General features: G+C 46.1%; 1 protein-coding gene across 1 annotated transcript in view; it reads left to right on the top strand.

The window, feature by feature from the left end:
• Positions 1 to 921: 921 nt before the first annotated feature.
• Positions 922 to 18,738, top strand: part of tnca (tenascin Ca) — a 39,310-nt gene continuing 21,493 nt past the window's right edge. Inside the window, exons 1-6 of the mRNA XM_076284851.1 lie at positions 922 to 1,052; positions 12,402 to 12,925; positions 13,264 to 14,577; positions 15,341 to 15,604; positions 16,165 to 16,280; positions 17,490 to 17,643. Coding sequence (XP_076140966.1) covers positions 12,448 to 12,925; positions 13,264 to 14,577; positions 15,341 to 15,604; positions 16,165 to 16,280; positions 17,490 to 17,643 — 2,326 coding nt within the window. The 5' untranslated portion in view covers positions 922 to 1,052; positions 12,402 to 12,447. The remainder of the gene's footprint in view (positions 1,053 to 12,401; positions 12,926 to 13,263; positions 14,578 to 15,340; positions 15,605 to 16,164; positions 16,281 to 17,489; positions 17,644 to 18,738) is intronic.

Here is an 18,738-nt window from a genome sequence, read left to right as displayed (position 1 = left end):
GAGACAAATAATCTGGGCTTCAGAGTGGAGTGAATAAGAGAAAGCAATGAACGTTTCATGGTCCTCTTGCATTTGTCACTTTCATAACACCACAAATCCGACTGGCAGAGTCTGTCAGTCACTCCATCTGATGCTGTACTGCTCTCTCTTTCTGCTCTTACTGTATGCCACTCTTTTTTATTTAATTCCTCTTCCACTCCTCCCCCTCTATTTGTATAAAGTACAGTATAGTATACTTTATCCTTTAGCAACTGTATACAGTATCCACTTTCTTTTTTTTAATTCCACCTACATGCTACTGTATATATTTTTTACAGTGCTCATCTGACTTACTTTCTCTTGCCTCTCTCTCTCCCTCTCTTTCTCACTCTCTCTTCTATTCTCACTAACGCTCACTCACTTTCTCACTCCAGCTCTCTTCTCTTCCTTTCTCTCTCTCCCTCTCTCCCACTCTCCTGCTCCTACACCACGCTACTGCGAGTGCAAGCGAGAACGCAGGCATCTCATTTCAAGACACAGCATCTGAGCTTCAGAGGAAGGGAAAGAAGGAGGAGGAGGGAGGAAGAGAGAAAGAGAGAGAAAGGAAGAAAGAAAGAGATGATGAGAGAGGAAGAAAGCAAGCAGGGCTATATAAGGGCAGTCTCAAAACGTCAGGGTGTCTGACCAAAGGCTTTCCCCGTATTAAAAGGAGGGGGGAATACTCTTAACCCTCCTCTCTTTTTCTTTTTCTCTCTCCCTCCCTCCCTCACGTCAAGTCCTGCAGAGGAGGGTCTAAGGTGAGCTGAGCCAAGCAGGACCTGTGGAGTCAAAAGGAACCGAGACAGGGCAAGCGGGAAGACGCGCAAGAGACAGCACGCAAGAGAGAGAGAGAGAGAAAGGATAGGAACACAGAGGGGTTGGAAGCAAGCGTCTCCTGGAAGACCGGTGCCTTTCTCCGCCTCACCTGGCTGCCCGGGGCTCTGGGTTCATTCATTGAGTCGGCGTGCTGGTCTGCTGCCTCAGTGTACGCGGACACCACCGCCTGTGTGGAGACAGCTGGCACTCCAGCACAGGTAAGCCCAGGAGAGCAGCCCTGCTTTTTGCATGCATGTGGATGACTGTGAGTTTGTGTCTCCTACCAGTGCTGCTTGGAGTAAAATAATGATCACATATCTCTAATCCGGTTTTATTTATCATCTTCAATGTCTGTGCTGTGAGATTTTCATATTAAGCTTTGGATACTAATTTGTGGGATTCTTATTCACCTTTCTGACACTATTCTTTTCCTACTTTCTCATTAGATTACTGTTGCATTATTCATTCATTCAGTTGTGATGTATCGTTGTATTATGCAATGTCTTGAACTTGAATGACACACTTTTCGTTTAATGAGCTGGGAACATCTGGTATAGTCATTCATTACATACCTCCAGACCTGACCTAAAATCCTAATTCACTCTCATCAGTCTGAGGGAAGGAGAAGGGAAAGTGTGGTGTGAGTGAAAGAAAGAGACGGAGAGAGAGAAAGAAAGAAAGAAAGAAAGAAAGAAAGAGAAAGAAAGACAAAGAGATTGTGTGTGAATATGGAAAGTGAGGAGAGGTCCAATGGGTTTACTACATGATGAGTGAGTGAGCGAGTGAGGGAGCATGTGGAGGGATTGTCTGCCCCCACAGAGAGAGGGGAGGGGAGGGGGGAGAGAGAAGAAAAGAGAAAGAGAGTCACTCATTCCCACTCTAACAGACCATAAGTCAGCAGAAAACAGGACTTTTGTGAGAGGCAGCTGGTCAGTGTAAAAGGCCTGAAATCCACAGCAAGTGGGAATGGGCCTGTGAATGTTCTGTCTGCGTGCACAAGAGCACCTGTGTGTGTGTGTCTGTGTGTGTGTGTATGTGCGTGTCTGTGTGTGTCTGTGTCTGTGTGTGTGTGCGTGTGTGTGTAAATCTGTGTCTTTCATTGTATGTGTGTGTGTGTAAGTAAATCTGTGTCTTTAATTGTGTGTGTGTGTGTGTGCAGGCGTGTGCATAAACATAACTATTCTTACTGTATGAATGAACACAATGCACCAGCCTGTATATGTGTGAGACACTGAGTAAGTCAGAATTAGTAAGTGAGTGAGAGTGCATTTTGGTCTGAGGTGAAAGAAGACCTGCATGTGGTTTTTGGCGAAAGAATGATTTCCCCAGGCACCTGGCGAATGTGGTCTGTTTTGGAATCCCACACAATTACACTTCCACTTGGTATTAGTTTTCCATTATGATCCACACAGTGGGAGCCGGGCCCATACATGTAGTTTCCCCAGCGAAGGGAATGTGATGATCAAATGTGCAATGTCAGAGAGAATGGAAAAAAGTCATCGAGCTTTCAAAGTCTCTCTTCACTTTTCATCAATGTGATTTAGTGTGTCTGTGTCCAAACAGAAATGGAATTTTATCACGCTGTGACGACTGTCAAAGCCCATGATCTTCAGCTTTACTGCTTTGGGTCAAATTTAGCAACTAGCTCTGGTATCTTTTTTTGAGTGGCACTGATGTCTCTCTCCAGTGGGAACCAGTGAAGCAGGATATGAGTCCACGTTGGTCCATACTTTATGGCCACCTCTAGTTGCCTAAAATGCTACTTTGTGCTTTGTTTTTGTGGAGAATTGCCTGAAACCCAAACAACACCTGCACAGGGAGCCCTCAACTGTTCACTAATCTGATGAGTGGGCAGAAATAAGCCTCTGAGGTCGTAGCAGACCTGTCAGTTTGTGTTGTGCCAGGTTAGCCAGATTCTGTGTGCATGGGAGTGGACAGTGTTTCTGGGTCAGTGTGAGTGTGTGCATGCAGTTACCTGTGTATATGTGTGTGTGTGTGTGTGTGTGTTTTATGGTGTCCGTGCTATGTGAGGCTCTCCATGTGATATTCTAAGAGGCAAAGAGGTCTGGTTCATTGATCCACCCCTGCCTGAGGACCTGACTTTCAACCCCCACAGAAAAGTTCTGTGACTGTGACACAGGTAAGCCCCTCAATTGTGGACTATCTGAATACACAGGCAAAGCTGAAGAGAAAACAGCCCTCTCATTTGGAGTGTTTGAGTGATTATGAGTGATTACTGTAGACTAGTAGGATTGTTGAACCTCCAAATCTGATGGTGATTGATTGAGGTCCAGAAAGGTATACTCAACCTGGTGAGAATGAATGAACTGAAGTCCATATAAATTCATGGCCTACATTCTTAGTTTACTCTGGTCCTGTAGACCCTTCTTAAGGTGTAATGTACAGTATGCAGTGGAAGATGAAGGAGTTCATTTAAACTCTGTCTCCATGTGCTGAGATGGGAGTAGTGTGAGAGTTCATTCACTTTTACTGTGGAAAATGGATTAAGACCAGAGTCTAATGTTGCACTCTATTAAAGAAAAAAAGACGAAAACAGCAATTGTGGTCACATAATTTAACGATCCCTCACTTGGTCAGTACTTGCGCACATTGCGTTGTGCCCTTCACTGGGAACACTGCTTGACGCCTGTACAAGGCAAACCAAACCCTGTGTTTCCATGGCATTTTATCAGATTTATCGGTCACTCGATGGCTCAGCGATGCCCTGCCAACCGACTGGCGAAATGTAGTTTTCGACATTTATCCTACTGCAATGAATAACATGATGGAGCTACACTGGCCGACTGTGCTTGGATGTATTTTCTGCGAGTCAGACTTACAGCGCACACATTCGGGATCTATGTCACCATGTACTGGCTTTGATAGTGAGGCTTGGCGCTTGTAAATCTCCTCTGAGCGTCTAGACGACAGAGCACAGCATGTGTGAAGGAGACTGGGATGCAGATGGTCTGGTGGGGTGCTCAAATTCCAGGCTCAATTTCCATTTTTTTCCCTTTTCTGGGCTTCTCATTTTCTTGAGGTGAGAAATGGTTCCCGTGAGAAATGGGATACATCTCATGGGATGCACTGGCAGGTGAGAAAAAAAATATCTCCTAGGACCCTCAGAAAAGGATGTTATCAGACATGCAACTTTGGAAGGAAATTGTAGAGCCCATGTTGTCATGTCCACCCCAGAATTCTTTCTGTGGATTTGAGAAGAACTTGAACAACTGGTAAAACTCTCCTAGTCCATTGTTTCTATGTTGATTGGTCCATTAAAAATGCATAAATAGCCATGTACATAACTGAAACATCTCTTATGCATCTCTCTCCGAGGTGCTAGATTGTAATTCCAGGAATCTTCAAGAACCTTAATGGATCTGTTTTCCTGCGTGTTACTGTAGTTATAGCAACTACCAAATGATTACAGACAAATATTAACAATCGAGCCATCAGAAACACATACTTGTGGCTTAAAATAAATAAACTCTAAAAACCCTCCTGGCCTCCGAGACTAGTAAAAGTCACATTTAAATATTGTATAACCACTTGAGTCTGTCCACTCCAGTGTTGGTTCCAGCGCAGTGCAGAGAGTTGTGGCAGCATCAGTGGAAGGTGTGAAAACGCGTGTGGGTGTGCGTCCCAGCGGCGCGATATAAAATGAGCCTCCGAGCCACTCAGGTAACGGGGCCCATTAGTGGGAGTGATAGCAGGTTCCTGGCTCCTCTGCAGCTCTCCTCCACAAGAGAAAGGAAAAACAAACTAATCAAAACAAAAACAAAAAATGGATGGACTAGGATTTGTTGTTTATGGAAAATGAATCTTAAAAAAAAAAAAAAAAAAAAAACTCCAGCAACCCAGAAACAAGCAAACAAGCAGATGTGGGGATCCGTCAGTGGAGTCCGGCTTGGAGGGAGACCCTGCTGTTTTTCATACTCAGGAAAGCCCGGGCAAGCTGCTCGCTCGCTGCTAGGAAGGCTGTGCGCTAAACACAAACAGGCCCGATGGCAGAGATGACGCTGGAAGGGACTCTGTTCCAGCGGACTGGTTCCAGCGTCAGCTGCTGTCTGTGACACATCATAATATTTCACTGCTTACTGTCAGTTCCATAACGTAGCAAAATTAAAAATCATTTTAGTTATAAATAATACAAATACCATTACAGTGAGGCAAGGGAAAGTTTTTCGAAGGTACAATATTTTTTTCTCAGGAGTGAAGTAAAACCCTACAATGGGTGATATATTTTATGAGAGATGACAGCATAAGATACTTCTTTAAATGAAAGGACTCCCTGTCTCTGCCTGAAAAAAGGTGCATACTTTTTTCAATGTTTCCCATGCCTAATGCCAATGTTTTAACATTCTTTTTATTTCAGACACAATACTATTTAATGCGTCTTTAAAAAATATTTTAGTGTGAGCTCAGCCTCTGGTTCAACTGTGTGTTTTCTCTACCCCAGTCCAGTGCTTAGTTGTCTGCATGGTTTCGTCTAGCCTGTTGTCTGGCTGTTCCCTGAGGCATGGCGCATACACTGGTCATCACTTCGGAGCGCCATACAAGGCCTGTGAAAGTGGACGCATCTTTCTTTCTTCTTAAACATATAAATTACAAAATAAGAATCTCAAGTCACTGTACATAAACATAATGACTAATGACTAATGACTAGGTCATTGTACATGTAGGGCCATTTGTAGTAGCCTTTTAGGGACTCCCACTGTCCACTATGGTGAGTTACACACCAAAGGCATCTCATGAATCCACCCCTGTTGTGTTATCTGAAGTGTACTGTATGTGGGGGCAGATTTGGTGATAGTATCATGGCTGTCATCCTCTCCCATGTCCTGGAAGGGCTAAGAGGGCTCCCATAACTGTGCACTCTGGGAGCAGCTGGTTGTTTAATTTGGACAGAGACGGGCGCATGTAAACTAAGACACCCCGGAGGAAAAAGCGCCTTCGCTCGACGGCAATTTGGCCGGCGGTGCGCAATGTCTGAAGCCGCCGGCGCTCGGGCTCATCCCGTCTGGACGCGTGACACAGTCTTTTTACGCCTTCGCCCGTGGCCCAGCAGAAACAGATGGCCTGCGCTCGGAGCCAACATTCCTCTTCCCCTCTTTTCCATGTGGGAAAGTTCCTTGCTCCTTGCCAGGACAGGGGGAGAGTAATAAAGATACAATAATTCTGGATTAAAGCTTTAAGAAAACACAGGTATTTCTTTCAATCATCCGCCTCAAATTGTCCCCCCAAAGTCCCAAAGTGAAATGCAGCATGATGTCCTTGACCAACCTTGCACTGAATTCTAAACTGGGCCGAACACCGCGGGGAATATTTGTTCCCAGTGCCTTCCCTTCTCAACGCCTTCAGACTTTTAGTGTCCGAGTAATGTGGGATTTTACAGTCAGTGTGAATCTTTCCGACAAATCTACAGTAGGAATCGAGGAAACTGTTCCTGTTACTCAAATGATGGTAAGAGGTCCTTACAACTCCAAGGTCATGAGCTGAGATCCCAAGTGACAGTGACATGCTCATAGAATATGTACTTGTCCGCTTCACAGAATTATCAAATGTGAGATGGAACTCTGTAATACGATGATGACAGGCTCTAGTTTTACATACTATTCCCCACAAAGCACCAGGCTACTTTACCGCATAACCAAGATACCTGTTGTTTGACAGCAACCCTAATGTAGGGGATTAGTCAGCATCAGAACCTACACAAATGGAAAAGAAATGTTTCATTAGTAAAACATTTCATTAGTGTGTTTAGAGTATCCCACCTTTAAAGGAAACATTCTGTGTGTCTGCAATCAAGTACCTAAGCTAGTTATGGACTGTGGCCTACAACGCTTGAGTCCCTGACCTGCAAACATAAATCAGAGGCAAAACACAGGCCAGTGCCTCCAAAAAAGGAATGAGCCTCCAGGCCCTCTGCGGCCTCCTGTGAGCAAGCCAGTTGGATTAGGTCATTAGTCCCATTCAGTGAGGGCGACTCGTAAAGGCATAATCCATAGGACACCTTTATGTTACCTCTCGCCAGATGTTTGCGGAAAGTCTTGTGAAACCTAAAGCTGGCCTAGCGTCTCACCACCACTATGGCGTTTTTTAACAACTCACAGGAGGAGGGGGGGGTTGAAGATGTGAGTAGATGAGAGGAGTGCAGGAAGAGGTAAACAGACAGATCAAGAAGGTGGTATTCTCTTTGGTCTGGGATCTTCCTTTTTTCAACATGGATCTGCAGTCATTATCTCGTATAGATCAATCTACCTGCAACACTGCCAGTCAGTTAGCTCCTTCTTTCTTGTTTGTCCAGAGACTGACAAAGACGTCGACTACCCCCACAACCCTCTTCCCTTCCTAAGCAGTCCGTAAGATCCTGGCTTGAACTGCGTAGGTCAGGCTTGTAAAGGCCTCAGACTGGCCCCTCATGAAAAGCAGTCATAAGCCCTCTCTCAGGTGTAAAAAAGACGACCCCCGGAAACACCACAAGGGACTGAACCCAGGTCGGTCCACCACTGACATCCCCCCTCAGATGTGTTATTGAACCCAGGCCCTGCAGCCTTTACTGACAGCACCTCCAGCTGTGTTCCTTTCATGAACCTATGAACTGAGCTTTCAGCACAGTTTAGATAACTTCATCAAGACTGTCAAAATCAGCATAAGATGGGGATTAGCTAGTAACCTTTTCTTTGGTTTCGTGTCCTGCTGAGAGACTCACAGCCAAACCAGTGGGATCGGTCTGAACCTCAGGGGTTTGCTGCAGGTGATGGAAAGAAGGAAATGGTAACGAGGAGGCAGATGTTGTCAGGAGAATGTTTCAGAATGTAAAAGCACCATTAATTCTTTGCTTTGTAGTTTGATTGACAGGGATGTGTAAAATCTATACAATTCCTCATCAGGGGGTGCATTTCTGGCATTCTTCATTCGTGCATTTCTGGCATCAAACATCAGTTTACATCAAAGTTCTTGCTACCTGGATCCACATAATAAAAATGGACTTTAAAATTATGAGTTTTTTGTACAAAAAACATGACTGGCATGCTGTCACAGACCTAAACCAGCTCCAACAGGTATTACAGTATGCAATTTCTAGGAAATTACACTGGCTTAATGAAGGCTTTCCATTGCCTTCAGTTTCACTTTCATCATAAATCTGTTTAATGTGATGGGATGCGTTTAGACAAGTATGGTATATACTTCTGACACTACAAAGCCATATAAAAGGTCCCGTTAGGAGCCAAGGCGGCTGTCATCAGTCAAGCCTGTGTCCAGCTGGGATTTCTGGCTTCAATTTCCGTAATCGAGAATGCATGTGGAGAGTTGAGGGACTGAAAATTGCGACATCGGCACAGGTCATTAATTGTCCTCAAAGTCCTATATGATCCTATAAATTATTAATCAAAAAATGACCAGTTTCACCAAACCACAAGTCTGGAAAATTTACATTTTCCATATGAGCTGAGTAATCAAATTTTTAAGCTGTCCAAATTTGCAGTCAGGACTTCACGGAATCTCAAACCATTTCAAATCCGATGGCCACCAATGAAAAGGTAGCAGGCTTTTCACTCTGGGGAACCTTTTCCTCTGTCAAGAAGTGTAAATTTGGCTGTTCACATTTCATAAAACACCACAGGACCATAAGCTGTCCCAGACGAAGACACTAATAGTGCAACACTACTAGAGAGGCGTGGCGTGTGCCCAACAGACTGTATCGCCCCTCAGACCCGCACTGTGTGCCAGAGTCTTTATCCTTTCTGCACCTCACTCTCGTCCTCTCCCTGCCCAATCACGGATGTGATGGAGGACAATAGACATCTGCCCATTTGCCAACTTTGGAGTGACCATTAAGGCAGGAATGTCTACCAAAACCCTCCCAGGCAGGGCATTTAAAAATCTGAAGTACATTAACACGTGTCCTTTAACTGTGTTCCGAAGCTAGAACCCAGACAGGAAAGCAATGACAGGGTCAAAATCACATTTGCAGGTACTTCTGGACAGCCTTGCATAATCTACCCCTGTGAAAACTGATGCCGAGTCTCAAAGAGAGTATCAGTCAGCACAATTATTTTCCCTATCTCTTTCTTGGATGCAAAAAGAATTGCTTCGCTCTTTCTTTATTTCCCCTTCGTTCATTCTTTCTATTTTTCTCTGCCCCATACTGTCGTGCTATCACAAACAAATGGAAACGTCTGACAGAGAAAGAGGGATTGGTTTTTGGGACTAAACACAGAAGGCAACGTGTTTACTTTCAAGTGGTGGATAAAGATGGAAAAGCAAGGAAATAAATAAAAAATGCCCTGGGCGAGCGTGCTGTCCAATTCAATTACATAAGAATTATGAGAAGAGAGAAGCACTTTCTAGAATGTTCTCAAATGACTTTGAAATGGCTTGTGTGGGCTGAACCGTTGGTCACTGCCATATAGCCCAAAAGAGCTTTCGCTGTATTCCAACCCTAAAAGTTAGTTGATTTTATGTTTACTCATTTTATTATTCCATTATGTCAGAGGGGAGGACGCTGTAATTACACTAATTAACAAGACGGAATGAATCCTCCAGCACTATGATATTAAGTGCCCCCCCACCCTCATTCTTTCTCTCTTTCTCTCTTTCTCGCTGTCAGTGGCATATTGCCTTCTCAGTGTGAGGTCCAGCTTGTAGGTTTTGTCAATGGTTAACAATTCATGACCGTAGTCGTGTGTGGTTTAGCTCAGTACTGGCGAGTTGAGTTACCGCCACACAAACGGTCCCTTCCTCCAGACCATAGTCTAGCTCTACAGTAACCCAGGAGACTTTTTTCTTACCATCTCATTTTCTGCATGGAGACATCCAGTCAGAAATAGAGTGGCGTGACTGCCCTCTTGTCCGTAAGTGACAGTTGGACGTCCTGTCACTTCCATCAGCTTTCAGACGCTAAATCAATGGGCTCTTTTATTGCCCCAGACCTGTGCTCACGGCAGCGTTGAGGTATGCAGGTGTGTGTGTGTGTGTGTGTGTGTGTGTGTGTGTGTGTGAGAGAGACATACCTGGCAGAGGTGGGGGAGTGTGTCCATCACTGTAATGATCAGTTCAGGGCAGGTGATACGGCTGGGCTAATTACAGGCACGGTCACAGGGGAACTCATTACAGGGTGGGCAGACAGCAGGCTGCAGGCACAGCATGGGTCATTCCCAGGGTACACACCGGCTATCTTTCTATCCCCACAGGCCTGACAGACGAACGGAGCTGCGTTGAAATTTTCCTGAACTTCTAATTAACCCACTTCTCGCCTGTGGGCCCCACCTGAGAGTCTACGCTGATCTCCCTGTATTTGTATTAGGTAGGGCTGTTTGCTCTTGACTGATGTTCACACGCTCTCTGCTGTTACACTTTGGAGGTCTCTCTCGGCGCTAACTTGAGAATGGAACGGTTCTTAACAGGTCAGGCATCATCACCAGACCCTCGCAGCTTTGCAGAATATCAGCATGTGGAAAAGATCAACATTTCCACTCTCGGAGGCTATTTTTTTTGTGCGTGCGCGTATGCTTTCCTGGACGCTAATTCACACTCTGTCTGAAGCGGTGGGACCGTGCTTGGGGTCACTATTGAGTAACTCAGTGGAAAACAAAGGGTGCTGCCAGCACGGCCTTCCAACGCGTGGCTGTTGTTCTCAGCTTTTGTCGAATGGCATTCGATATCCAGTTGGATACATTTTGACCAGACGGAGAGCAATGAAAAAAGAACTGAATGTGGGAGCTCATCTGAGTAACTCTGTCTCTTTTCTGAGCCGGCCTGTGCGGCCTCCTCGCTGGACGAATGTGGAAACTGCCGGCCCACAGCGCCAGCTCCAAGTGCTTTCCCACGGCGGCGGGCGAGGACGAGCTAGCCCACTGGGTTGGATCCATCTCCCACAAATTATAGATCTCTGATCTCCAGTTATGAAGTCATCTCGGTAAAGGGCAGCATTTTGATGAGAGCCACCACTAATTGCTAATATTCCCACACAAAAGCCTTCTTGTGAGGCTTCCTTTGTGTACAGAGGAGTTTCTGCTAGAGAGGAGTTGTAAAAAGACTGCAAGCTAGACAAATACAGCCACTACTGCTGGGACCTTTTCTTTAATGTCCTGGTATACTGTATATCAAGCTGTTGAGACAAAGTTAACATTTTGAATGCCCATTTATTATTTTAATACTCTGACAATTCAGGATAAAACAACATGTAAAGGAAGCAAGCTGCATAAAATAACTGAATTCCCCTGCACTAACACTGTGGTGCCAAACCACATCATTATCAACATGTGATCACAATTGCATATTAGGCGTGTTAGAAGTGTTAACTGGTGCACTATTAAAGTGCCAACATACATTACTTCCACACTGATATGTCATTTGCTTTGCTATTAACTTGGAGGTCAGCTTCAGTAAATGTCTTTTTTTTTTATGCCACAACAAGGGCAGTTGCAAAACAGTTAACTGAGGAGGTCAGCGATATGGGAAAAATCTGACCTGAGCCTTTCATTATAGATGCCTTTTGTGTGCTTACCTGTCAACAGCTTCAGAGCTCATGTTGATTTATGTCCTTCACTTTAACTGACCTGCATTGCTTTAGCTGCGGAGTCAAGAACGAAACCTACAACTCAAGGACTGCTAATGTATCACAGATGCCTGGTTATAACCAGGGGTTCCCAAACAAACAAGGGAAGTGATTCCCAGTGAATATAGACATCAACTACTGGGAGGGACATGAACATATGTTTGGGCAGTGTTGTCAATTGGGTGTTCCAGAAATGCGCAAACCAGAAGTCTGAAATGTCTGCATTGAAGAATCCTTTGTTGTGGTCAGTGGTGCTGGGAAGGTCAAGAGGAAGAACAGGGTTTCACCTTTTTAATGTCCACTTCAGAGTGAAAACCAGTGGTTTGGAGCGCTTGTCCTTACAGCATGATTATAAGGGGCATTACCAGGTCCCTTTGTTCCTTTAAGAGAAGCATGGTCATTACAGCAGTTGATTGTAAGGCTGTGTGTGGACTGCAGCATATGATGAGAAGCACAAGTGCTGAAGCTCACAGTGAACCCGTGGCCTTTCATTAAGTGAAACTACTGTACACTGTCCTTTCTTGACTGATATAGCCGATCTGGCTTACTTAAGTGTGTGTGTGTGTGTCTGTGCATGCGCGTGTGTCAGTCTGTCTTTCTTGTGTTTGTGTGTGTGTGTGTGTGTGTGTGTGTGTACGTGTACGTGTGTGTACATGCAGGCATGCTTGTGTATCTGTGTGTGTGTGACTGAAAGACATAGATAGATAGAGAGAGTCTGTTTTTGTGCGCCTTTCCTTATGCCTCTTTGTATATCTATGTCTTTCCTGTGTAGTGAAGTTGGAGTGCTTCTTTTTAGTGAAAGTGCATGTTCAATTTTAAACCATTACTCAATGGAGAACGAAGCTCGATAAGCAAGGCCCCATCTTGTGCCAAAGAACACAGGAAGCTCTTAAGACAGCACAGCCACTAAAACATTTAATATGTCAAAACAAAGCTTGAGACAATCCATATTGACATCTACAATTTACTTTGCTGTTTTCTTTGGTCTTTTTTTAATTTCCAGATATCCTGCCCAAGTCTTACTGGATTAGCTTTAAATCCTTATTACCATGATGGGGACCAGCCGCCTACTTCTAGGCGGTTTTATCTTAGCTGTCCTGTTGAATCTCAGTGATGGTGGTCTGGTAAAGAAAATCCTGAGACATCGGCGGCAAACCCTGGCAGCTCCAGTCACCGACAACATCACCCTCCCGAACCCTCACCAGCCAGTTGTCTTCAACCACGTCTACAACATCAACGTTCCAGCCGGTTCTCTGTGCACCGTCGATCTGGACTCGCCTGGAGGTACAGAGCTCGAGCCGAAGGATGACCCCGCTGGAACGCGCATGACTGAACACACCCTGGACGGGGAGAACCAGATTGTCTTCACCCACCGCATCAACATCCCTAAGCAGGCCTGCGGCTGCACTGACGGGATGCCCGAGCTGAAGAACCTGCTGAGCCGCCTGGAGGTGCTGGAGGGAGAGGTGTCCACGCTCAGGGAACAGTGCACCAGCGATGGCGGCTGCTGTGGAGCCCAGGCCACAGGTAGGACAAATCCAGCATAGCGTCAGTACAGACACCCAGGCCACACGGTCAAGCTCAGCTGTTCTCAGTCTGCTGATTGTTTGCTACCCCTATACTGGCTGACATCATTCTGAATGCTTATTTAAGCTGCCTTAGAATGTGTTATAACAGTTGGTAGTTAATGACAAATGTGAGTCACATTGCATATACTGTATTGTACATATCATGATTTAAAATGGTCTCATAGATCTAGAGGTTATGAAACAGGTTAGATATAAGTCATATACTGTAAGTCTCTTTTAGTCAAATTCAGGTTTTCAAATCTTGTGTAATTCTTACCCCCCAATGTTCTTTCTCAGGCAATGTGGGTACAACGCCTTATTGCAGTGGCCATGGCAACTTCAGCAATGATATCTGTGGTTGTATCTGTGATCCTGGCTGGAAGGGACCCAACTGCTCCGAGTCTGAGTGTCCCGATGAATGCTCTGACCAGGGCCGCTGTGTGGACGGAAAGTGCCAGTGTTTCGAGGGCTACGCTGGACACAACTGCAGCCTGGAGGTCTGCCTTGTGGACTGTGGCAAGTACGGCGAGTGCGTCCGCGGCGCCTGCGTCTGTGTCGACGGTTACTTCGGCAAGGACTGTTCCGAGTCGGACTGCCTGAACAACTGCCTCGGCCGCGGTAAGTGCGTGGACGGCGACTGCGTCTGCGAGGAGCCGTGGACGGGCTTCGACTGCTCGGAGCTCATCTGCCCCAACGATTGCTACGACCGTGGCCGCTGCAACAATGGCACGTGCGAGTGTGACGAGGGCTACCAGGGCGAGGACTGCGGCCAGCGCACCTGCCCCAACGACTGCATGGGCCGCGGCTTCTGCGTGGACGGTCAGTGCGTGTGCAGCGCCGGCTACACGGGGGAGGACTGCTCGTCGCTCACCTGCCTGAATGACTGCAATGGGCGAGGCCAGTGCTTCAACGGCGTGTGTATCTGCGAGACGGGCTACCAGGGCGAGGACTGCAGCCAACTGGCCTGCCTCAACAACTGCAACAGCCGCGGTCAGTGCATCAACGGACGGTGCCTGTGCGACGCCGGCTTCCAGGGCGAGGACTGCTCCGAGCTGTCCTGCCCCAACGACTGCCGCAACCGGGGCCGCTGCGTCAACGGGCAGTGTGTGTGTGACGAGGGCTTCGCCGGAGAGGACTGCAACGTCAAGACGTGTCCGTCCGACTGCTACGGACGCGGGGACTGCGTGGACGGCAAGTGCGTGTGCCACGCCGGCTTCACCGGCGAGGACTGCAGCGAGCTCAGCTGCCCCAACAACTGCCAGAACCGTGGCCGCTGCGTCTCCGGCCAGTGCGTCTGCGACGAGGGCTTCACCGGCGAGGACTGCAGCCTGAAAGCCTGCCCCAACGACTGCCTGGGCCGCGGCTACTGTGACGACGGGAGCTGCGTCTGCCAGGAGGGCTTCGCTGGCGACGACTGCTCCCAGCTCACGTGCCCTGCCAACTGCAACGACAGGGGGCGCTGTGTCAATGGCGCGTGCCAGTGCGAGACGGGCTTCGAGGGTGACGACTGTGGCCAGCGGAGCTGCCTGAATAACTGCCACGGGCTTGGCCGCTGCATCGATGGACAGTGTGTCTGCGACGAGGGCTACATTGGAGAGGATTGCTCAGTGGGTGAGTTCTGTGTTGTCTCGTGGGAATGTGGAGAAGGATAGCGTGGGTGACTGACCTCCTCTGAACCCTCCTTTATAACCTCTCACCAGTTCCTTTTTCACATTTTGTTTCATTTGGCCTTATTTTCTCAAACTGTGGAAAATGCATGCAATATGCAGAAAACCAAAGACCAATTCAAAGCGTTTGTGTGTATATAAATTACCCAGACTCCTCGGGGCTGATCAATACCATATGTGTGTCTGGTAGAGTCGTTCCCTCTGCCTTATAGTTCATTAGTGGCTCAGGGGAAAGGAAACCCGCTAAAACAATAAAAGACTCGACAAAATGTTCAATTTAAGGACCCAGAAACCATTGAAGTGCCTGAAGCATTTTGATCCTCAATAAGAGGTTGACTAATTAGAACCAAATCTGTTTCATCCATTCAGCGTTAATCTCTTGCAGCTTTGTCCGGCAGTTCCCCTGATGGGTCATAAAGAAGCTGTTTTATCACAGACAAATTGGATTATTTTGAAAATAATATCTGATGTTGCATAATGTAATCTATTTGAGATCATTTTGTAAAGTTTCCTCAGATAAAACCTGTCTCACCTTTAAGCCATGCCACTGGGTCATCAGCAAATTGCCTTGGAGACTTTGGTGGCATGTTGCCATAGCAACGCCGCCTTTGATTTCACATATTTTGGTGGCTGGTGGGGGGAAAGGATTTGAAATGGCTAGTGAAGTGTCCCTTTAATGTAGCACTTGCTCTTCTTTTTACTCGCAGTGTCACCTCCGAAGGACCTGACAGTGATTGACGTGAACACCGAGTCGGTCAACCTCACCTGGTTCAATGAGATGCTGGTGACGGAGTACCTGGTCACCTACGTCCCCACGGCACCCGGCGGTCTGCAGCTGGAGCGCACAGTGCCCGGCGACCGCACCGCAGCCACCATCGATGACCTCGAGCCTGGCATTGAGTACATGATTAAAGTCTACGCCGTCCTAAGCAACCAGAAGAGCGTACCAGTCAGCGCTCGCGTAGCTACCCGTAGGTCCTCATTTCAACACCACTTAACACAAAGGCGCATGTTTGTTGTTGTCCTTGTTATTGCGTGGTTTGAGACCTATAAGGCATGCCAGCAAGCTTTGATCAGTGCCAGCTATATTGTTATTGTTTTTAAGGTTTCTGCATTCCTTATTTTTTTTGGGTGTTTTACATTTATACTGCTGCTTTAAGCCATTCTGTGAAATAGCCATTGTCAGTGCATAAGTGATGTCTCCACTGACACCTGTCAGAGGGCTTAGTCACTCTCTCACAGTTGGAGACCATAGGATGGCAGGAGGGGAATTCATATTCAGGAAGTATGACTAATCTGAAACACACTGACGACTGTCCAGACCAGTGGAGCATGTGCTGTGAAAGGTTCACATGTCAGGAAAATCTTTCCTCGGCAGAATCAGCTGCTTGGTGTCTCGCCCCCTTTATTATTCATCTATTATCTGTCACTCAAGGAGGAAAGGAGAGAAAAATTGACACATTTTCATCACGTCTCAATCTGTTTGTTGGCATAAAGAATAAACATTTCCGGAACACTCCTGTCTGTGCAGATCTGCCGCAGCCAGATGGCCTCAAATTTAAGTCCATCAGAGACACATCCGTGGAGGTGTTGTGGGACCAGCTGGACATTCCGCACGACGGCTGGGAGCTCTCCTTTAGGAACACTGTGAGTTATGTCAGGCCGAGGTTGATGCATTCTGTTTGTTTTTAACAACTCTGGACTGTTCAAACTTTATAGACCTCAATTTAAAGTGACTGCACACACACACACACACACACACACACACACACACACACACACACACACACACACACACACACAGACCTGGTTGTTTGTTGAATAAATCTAGATAAACAGGCATGTACAGTATCTTTTAACAAATCTATTGGTATAATTGACAAGTTGAGAGTAATACTGAGGAGAGTAATAGCAGTCCGGAGAATAATATTAGCATTTTTGCAAGGCCATCACATATTATATCTTGCCATGCTATTTTCTCTGACATCTAGAGTATTCTGTGTAATTGTTACCTTGTCACAAGACAGATGATTCCAATATCTGTCCTAATTGTATTCCATAAACCACTACCATCTTACTCTCTCTTTCTCTCAGCTCTTGATACAGAATATTGGTGGATGGCTGTACGTTTATTGCCATGGGGCTTTAGTGGGAATGTGATTTGTGATGCCAAATGCAGGGAAAACAGTCCAGTAGTGACTTAGCAGCCTGTCTTAGGTCACTGAGGTTTATTATGGGAGGCTGCTGGTTCTCCTCAGGGGTTCAAGCCACATATATCTCCCTTGCTTCCTCTAAGTGCTCTGTAAAAACCTCATAGTGGCCTAACACTTGCGTCCCCTGTGGTCACAGGGCACCCAAGATTGTGTATGTTGGAGGGTTCCCCCCACGCACGTTCCAGCACATTTGGAGCAAGCACAAAAAAGCCGAAACAAACCGTTATTATGTTTTATTACAATGTAATAAACCTTAATGCCCTCCCCCATTAATGGAAACCATTGTCAGCCATTAATTTCATGAGGCAGTTTCGAGAATAATTTAGTTTAAACGCATTGTGTGGAAGGAATGCTGATTTTAAACAGTGTGAAATCCCTAAGTAGCAGCTGTTGTGAGGGTGCCATGGAATTCCATTCACTGTTGACTCTAAAGGATTGTAGCGAGATTATTTCACACTTAATTCACATCTTCAAACAAAGCGGGTTGTTAAGTTGAGACTACAAACCCCTGTGACATGTAAATTGCAAAGGGGGTTTTTGCGTTGTGTTTTAATATTGATTCATATAAAAGCAATTAGCTTGGGGCCCTGTGTGTGAATTATGCATGCTCTTTCCTAATCTTTCTCTCTCTCTGCGACTTCAGAAAGAGGAGAATGGGAAAATCTTGAATGCGCTGAACCGGGGGCAGACCAGCTTCGAGCAGATTGGACTCGGACCTGGTCAGGAGTACGAGGTGTCGCTCGGGGTCGTCAAAAACAACTCCAGAGGACCTCTGACGACCCAGACTCTTGTGACAAGTAAGTCGCATTTAAAGAGAAAATACGCTTTTTCTTGCTTATTTGCCCCTGAGACTCTTTAAAATGATTCAGTCAAAACACTCATTGTGAAGCATTGATCCAAACGCTTTGAATTCAACTCCTCCGACTGGCCTTAATGAGAAAATGTGCATTATTCTACTATTAATCCTCTCAAATGACTACGCTTTTGTGAGGCATATTTATCACAATACAGTATAATGAGTCCATATAAAAGTCTGCCTGTGGTCTGCGGACATCCATTTCTCAATGGCAAAACTACCCAGTTATGTAAGGTGTTATCAGAATTTTTAGCATAAAGCTTATACACCAAGATGATATGGAGTGGGACGAAGTGATTTGTTATTGGACGGATCGCAGAGCCTGTGGGTAGGAAAGGGAGGCCTGCCTTGGCCAAATAAAATGTCACTCAGAGAGGATTTTTCAATGGAAAAAGCAGGGACTCTCCTCCGTGCTCGATTCCCAAATTTATAGCCGTGGAGCGGAAGGACGCAAAAGTGGAGTATTTAGGAAGTATTTTCTAGGGAAGCTCTGTGGGCCATAACAAGTGTTTTATTTGATCAAGTGTGACAACCAGGGGGTTTTCTGACGCGGTTTGCCTTCAGTTTTATGGCCTCTCCATCATCCCACTTGTCAAATAGCTTGACATCGTTTATTTATAGAGAGTGACTTACCTGCCAATGTAAACAGCAGTGCGTACGTGTGTGTGTGTGTGTGTGTGTGTGTGTGTGTGTGTGTGTGTGTGTGTGTGTGTGTGTGAGAGAGAGGGGGTATGTGTGGGTGAGTTTGGGTGCACACATTGCAGAGAATCCATTCTCTTTCCATTTCTGTGCTGAAAGCATTACTTCACTGCTTAACTTCTTGGTCTGCTCCTGGAAATGAGTCGAGAGAGAGAGAGAGAGAGAACAAGAAAGTGTGTGTGTGAGAGAGAGAGAGAGAGAGAGAGAAAAAGAGAGGTGGACTTTGGTTATGTTGAGTGATGCTGTGCATGGTTTCTGAATGCCCCCTTTGTGAAACCCAATGGTTGCTGCACAGAGAAGCATTCTAGCATTGATAACCTGTTGAAATAGATTACTA

The sequence above is a fragment of the Alosa pseudoharengus genome, unplaced genomic scaffold, assembly GCF_046254945.1.
Source record: "Alosa pseudoharengus isolate Yale_2024_CS ecotype anadromous, Long Island Sound unplaced genomic scaffold, YU_APseudo_1.1 YU_APseudo_1.1_scf_14, whole genome shotgun sequence".
Taxonomy (NCBI): domain Eukaryota; kingdom Metazoa; phylum Chordata; class Actinopteri; order Clupeiformes; family Clupeidae; genus Alosa; species Alosa pseudoharengus.
Note: the sequence above shows the minus strand (reverse complement) of the source record. Positions and strands in the feature narration are given on the sequence as shown.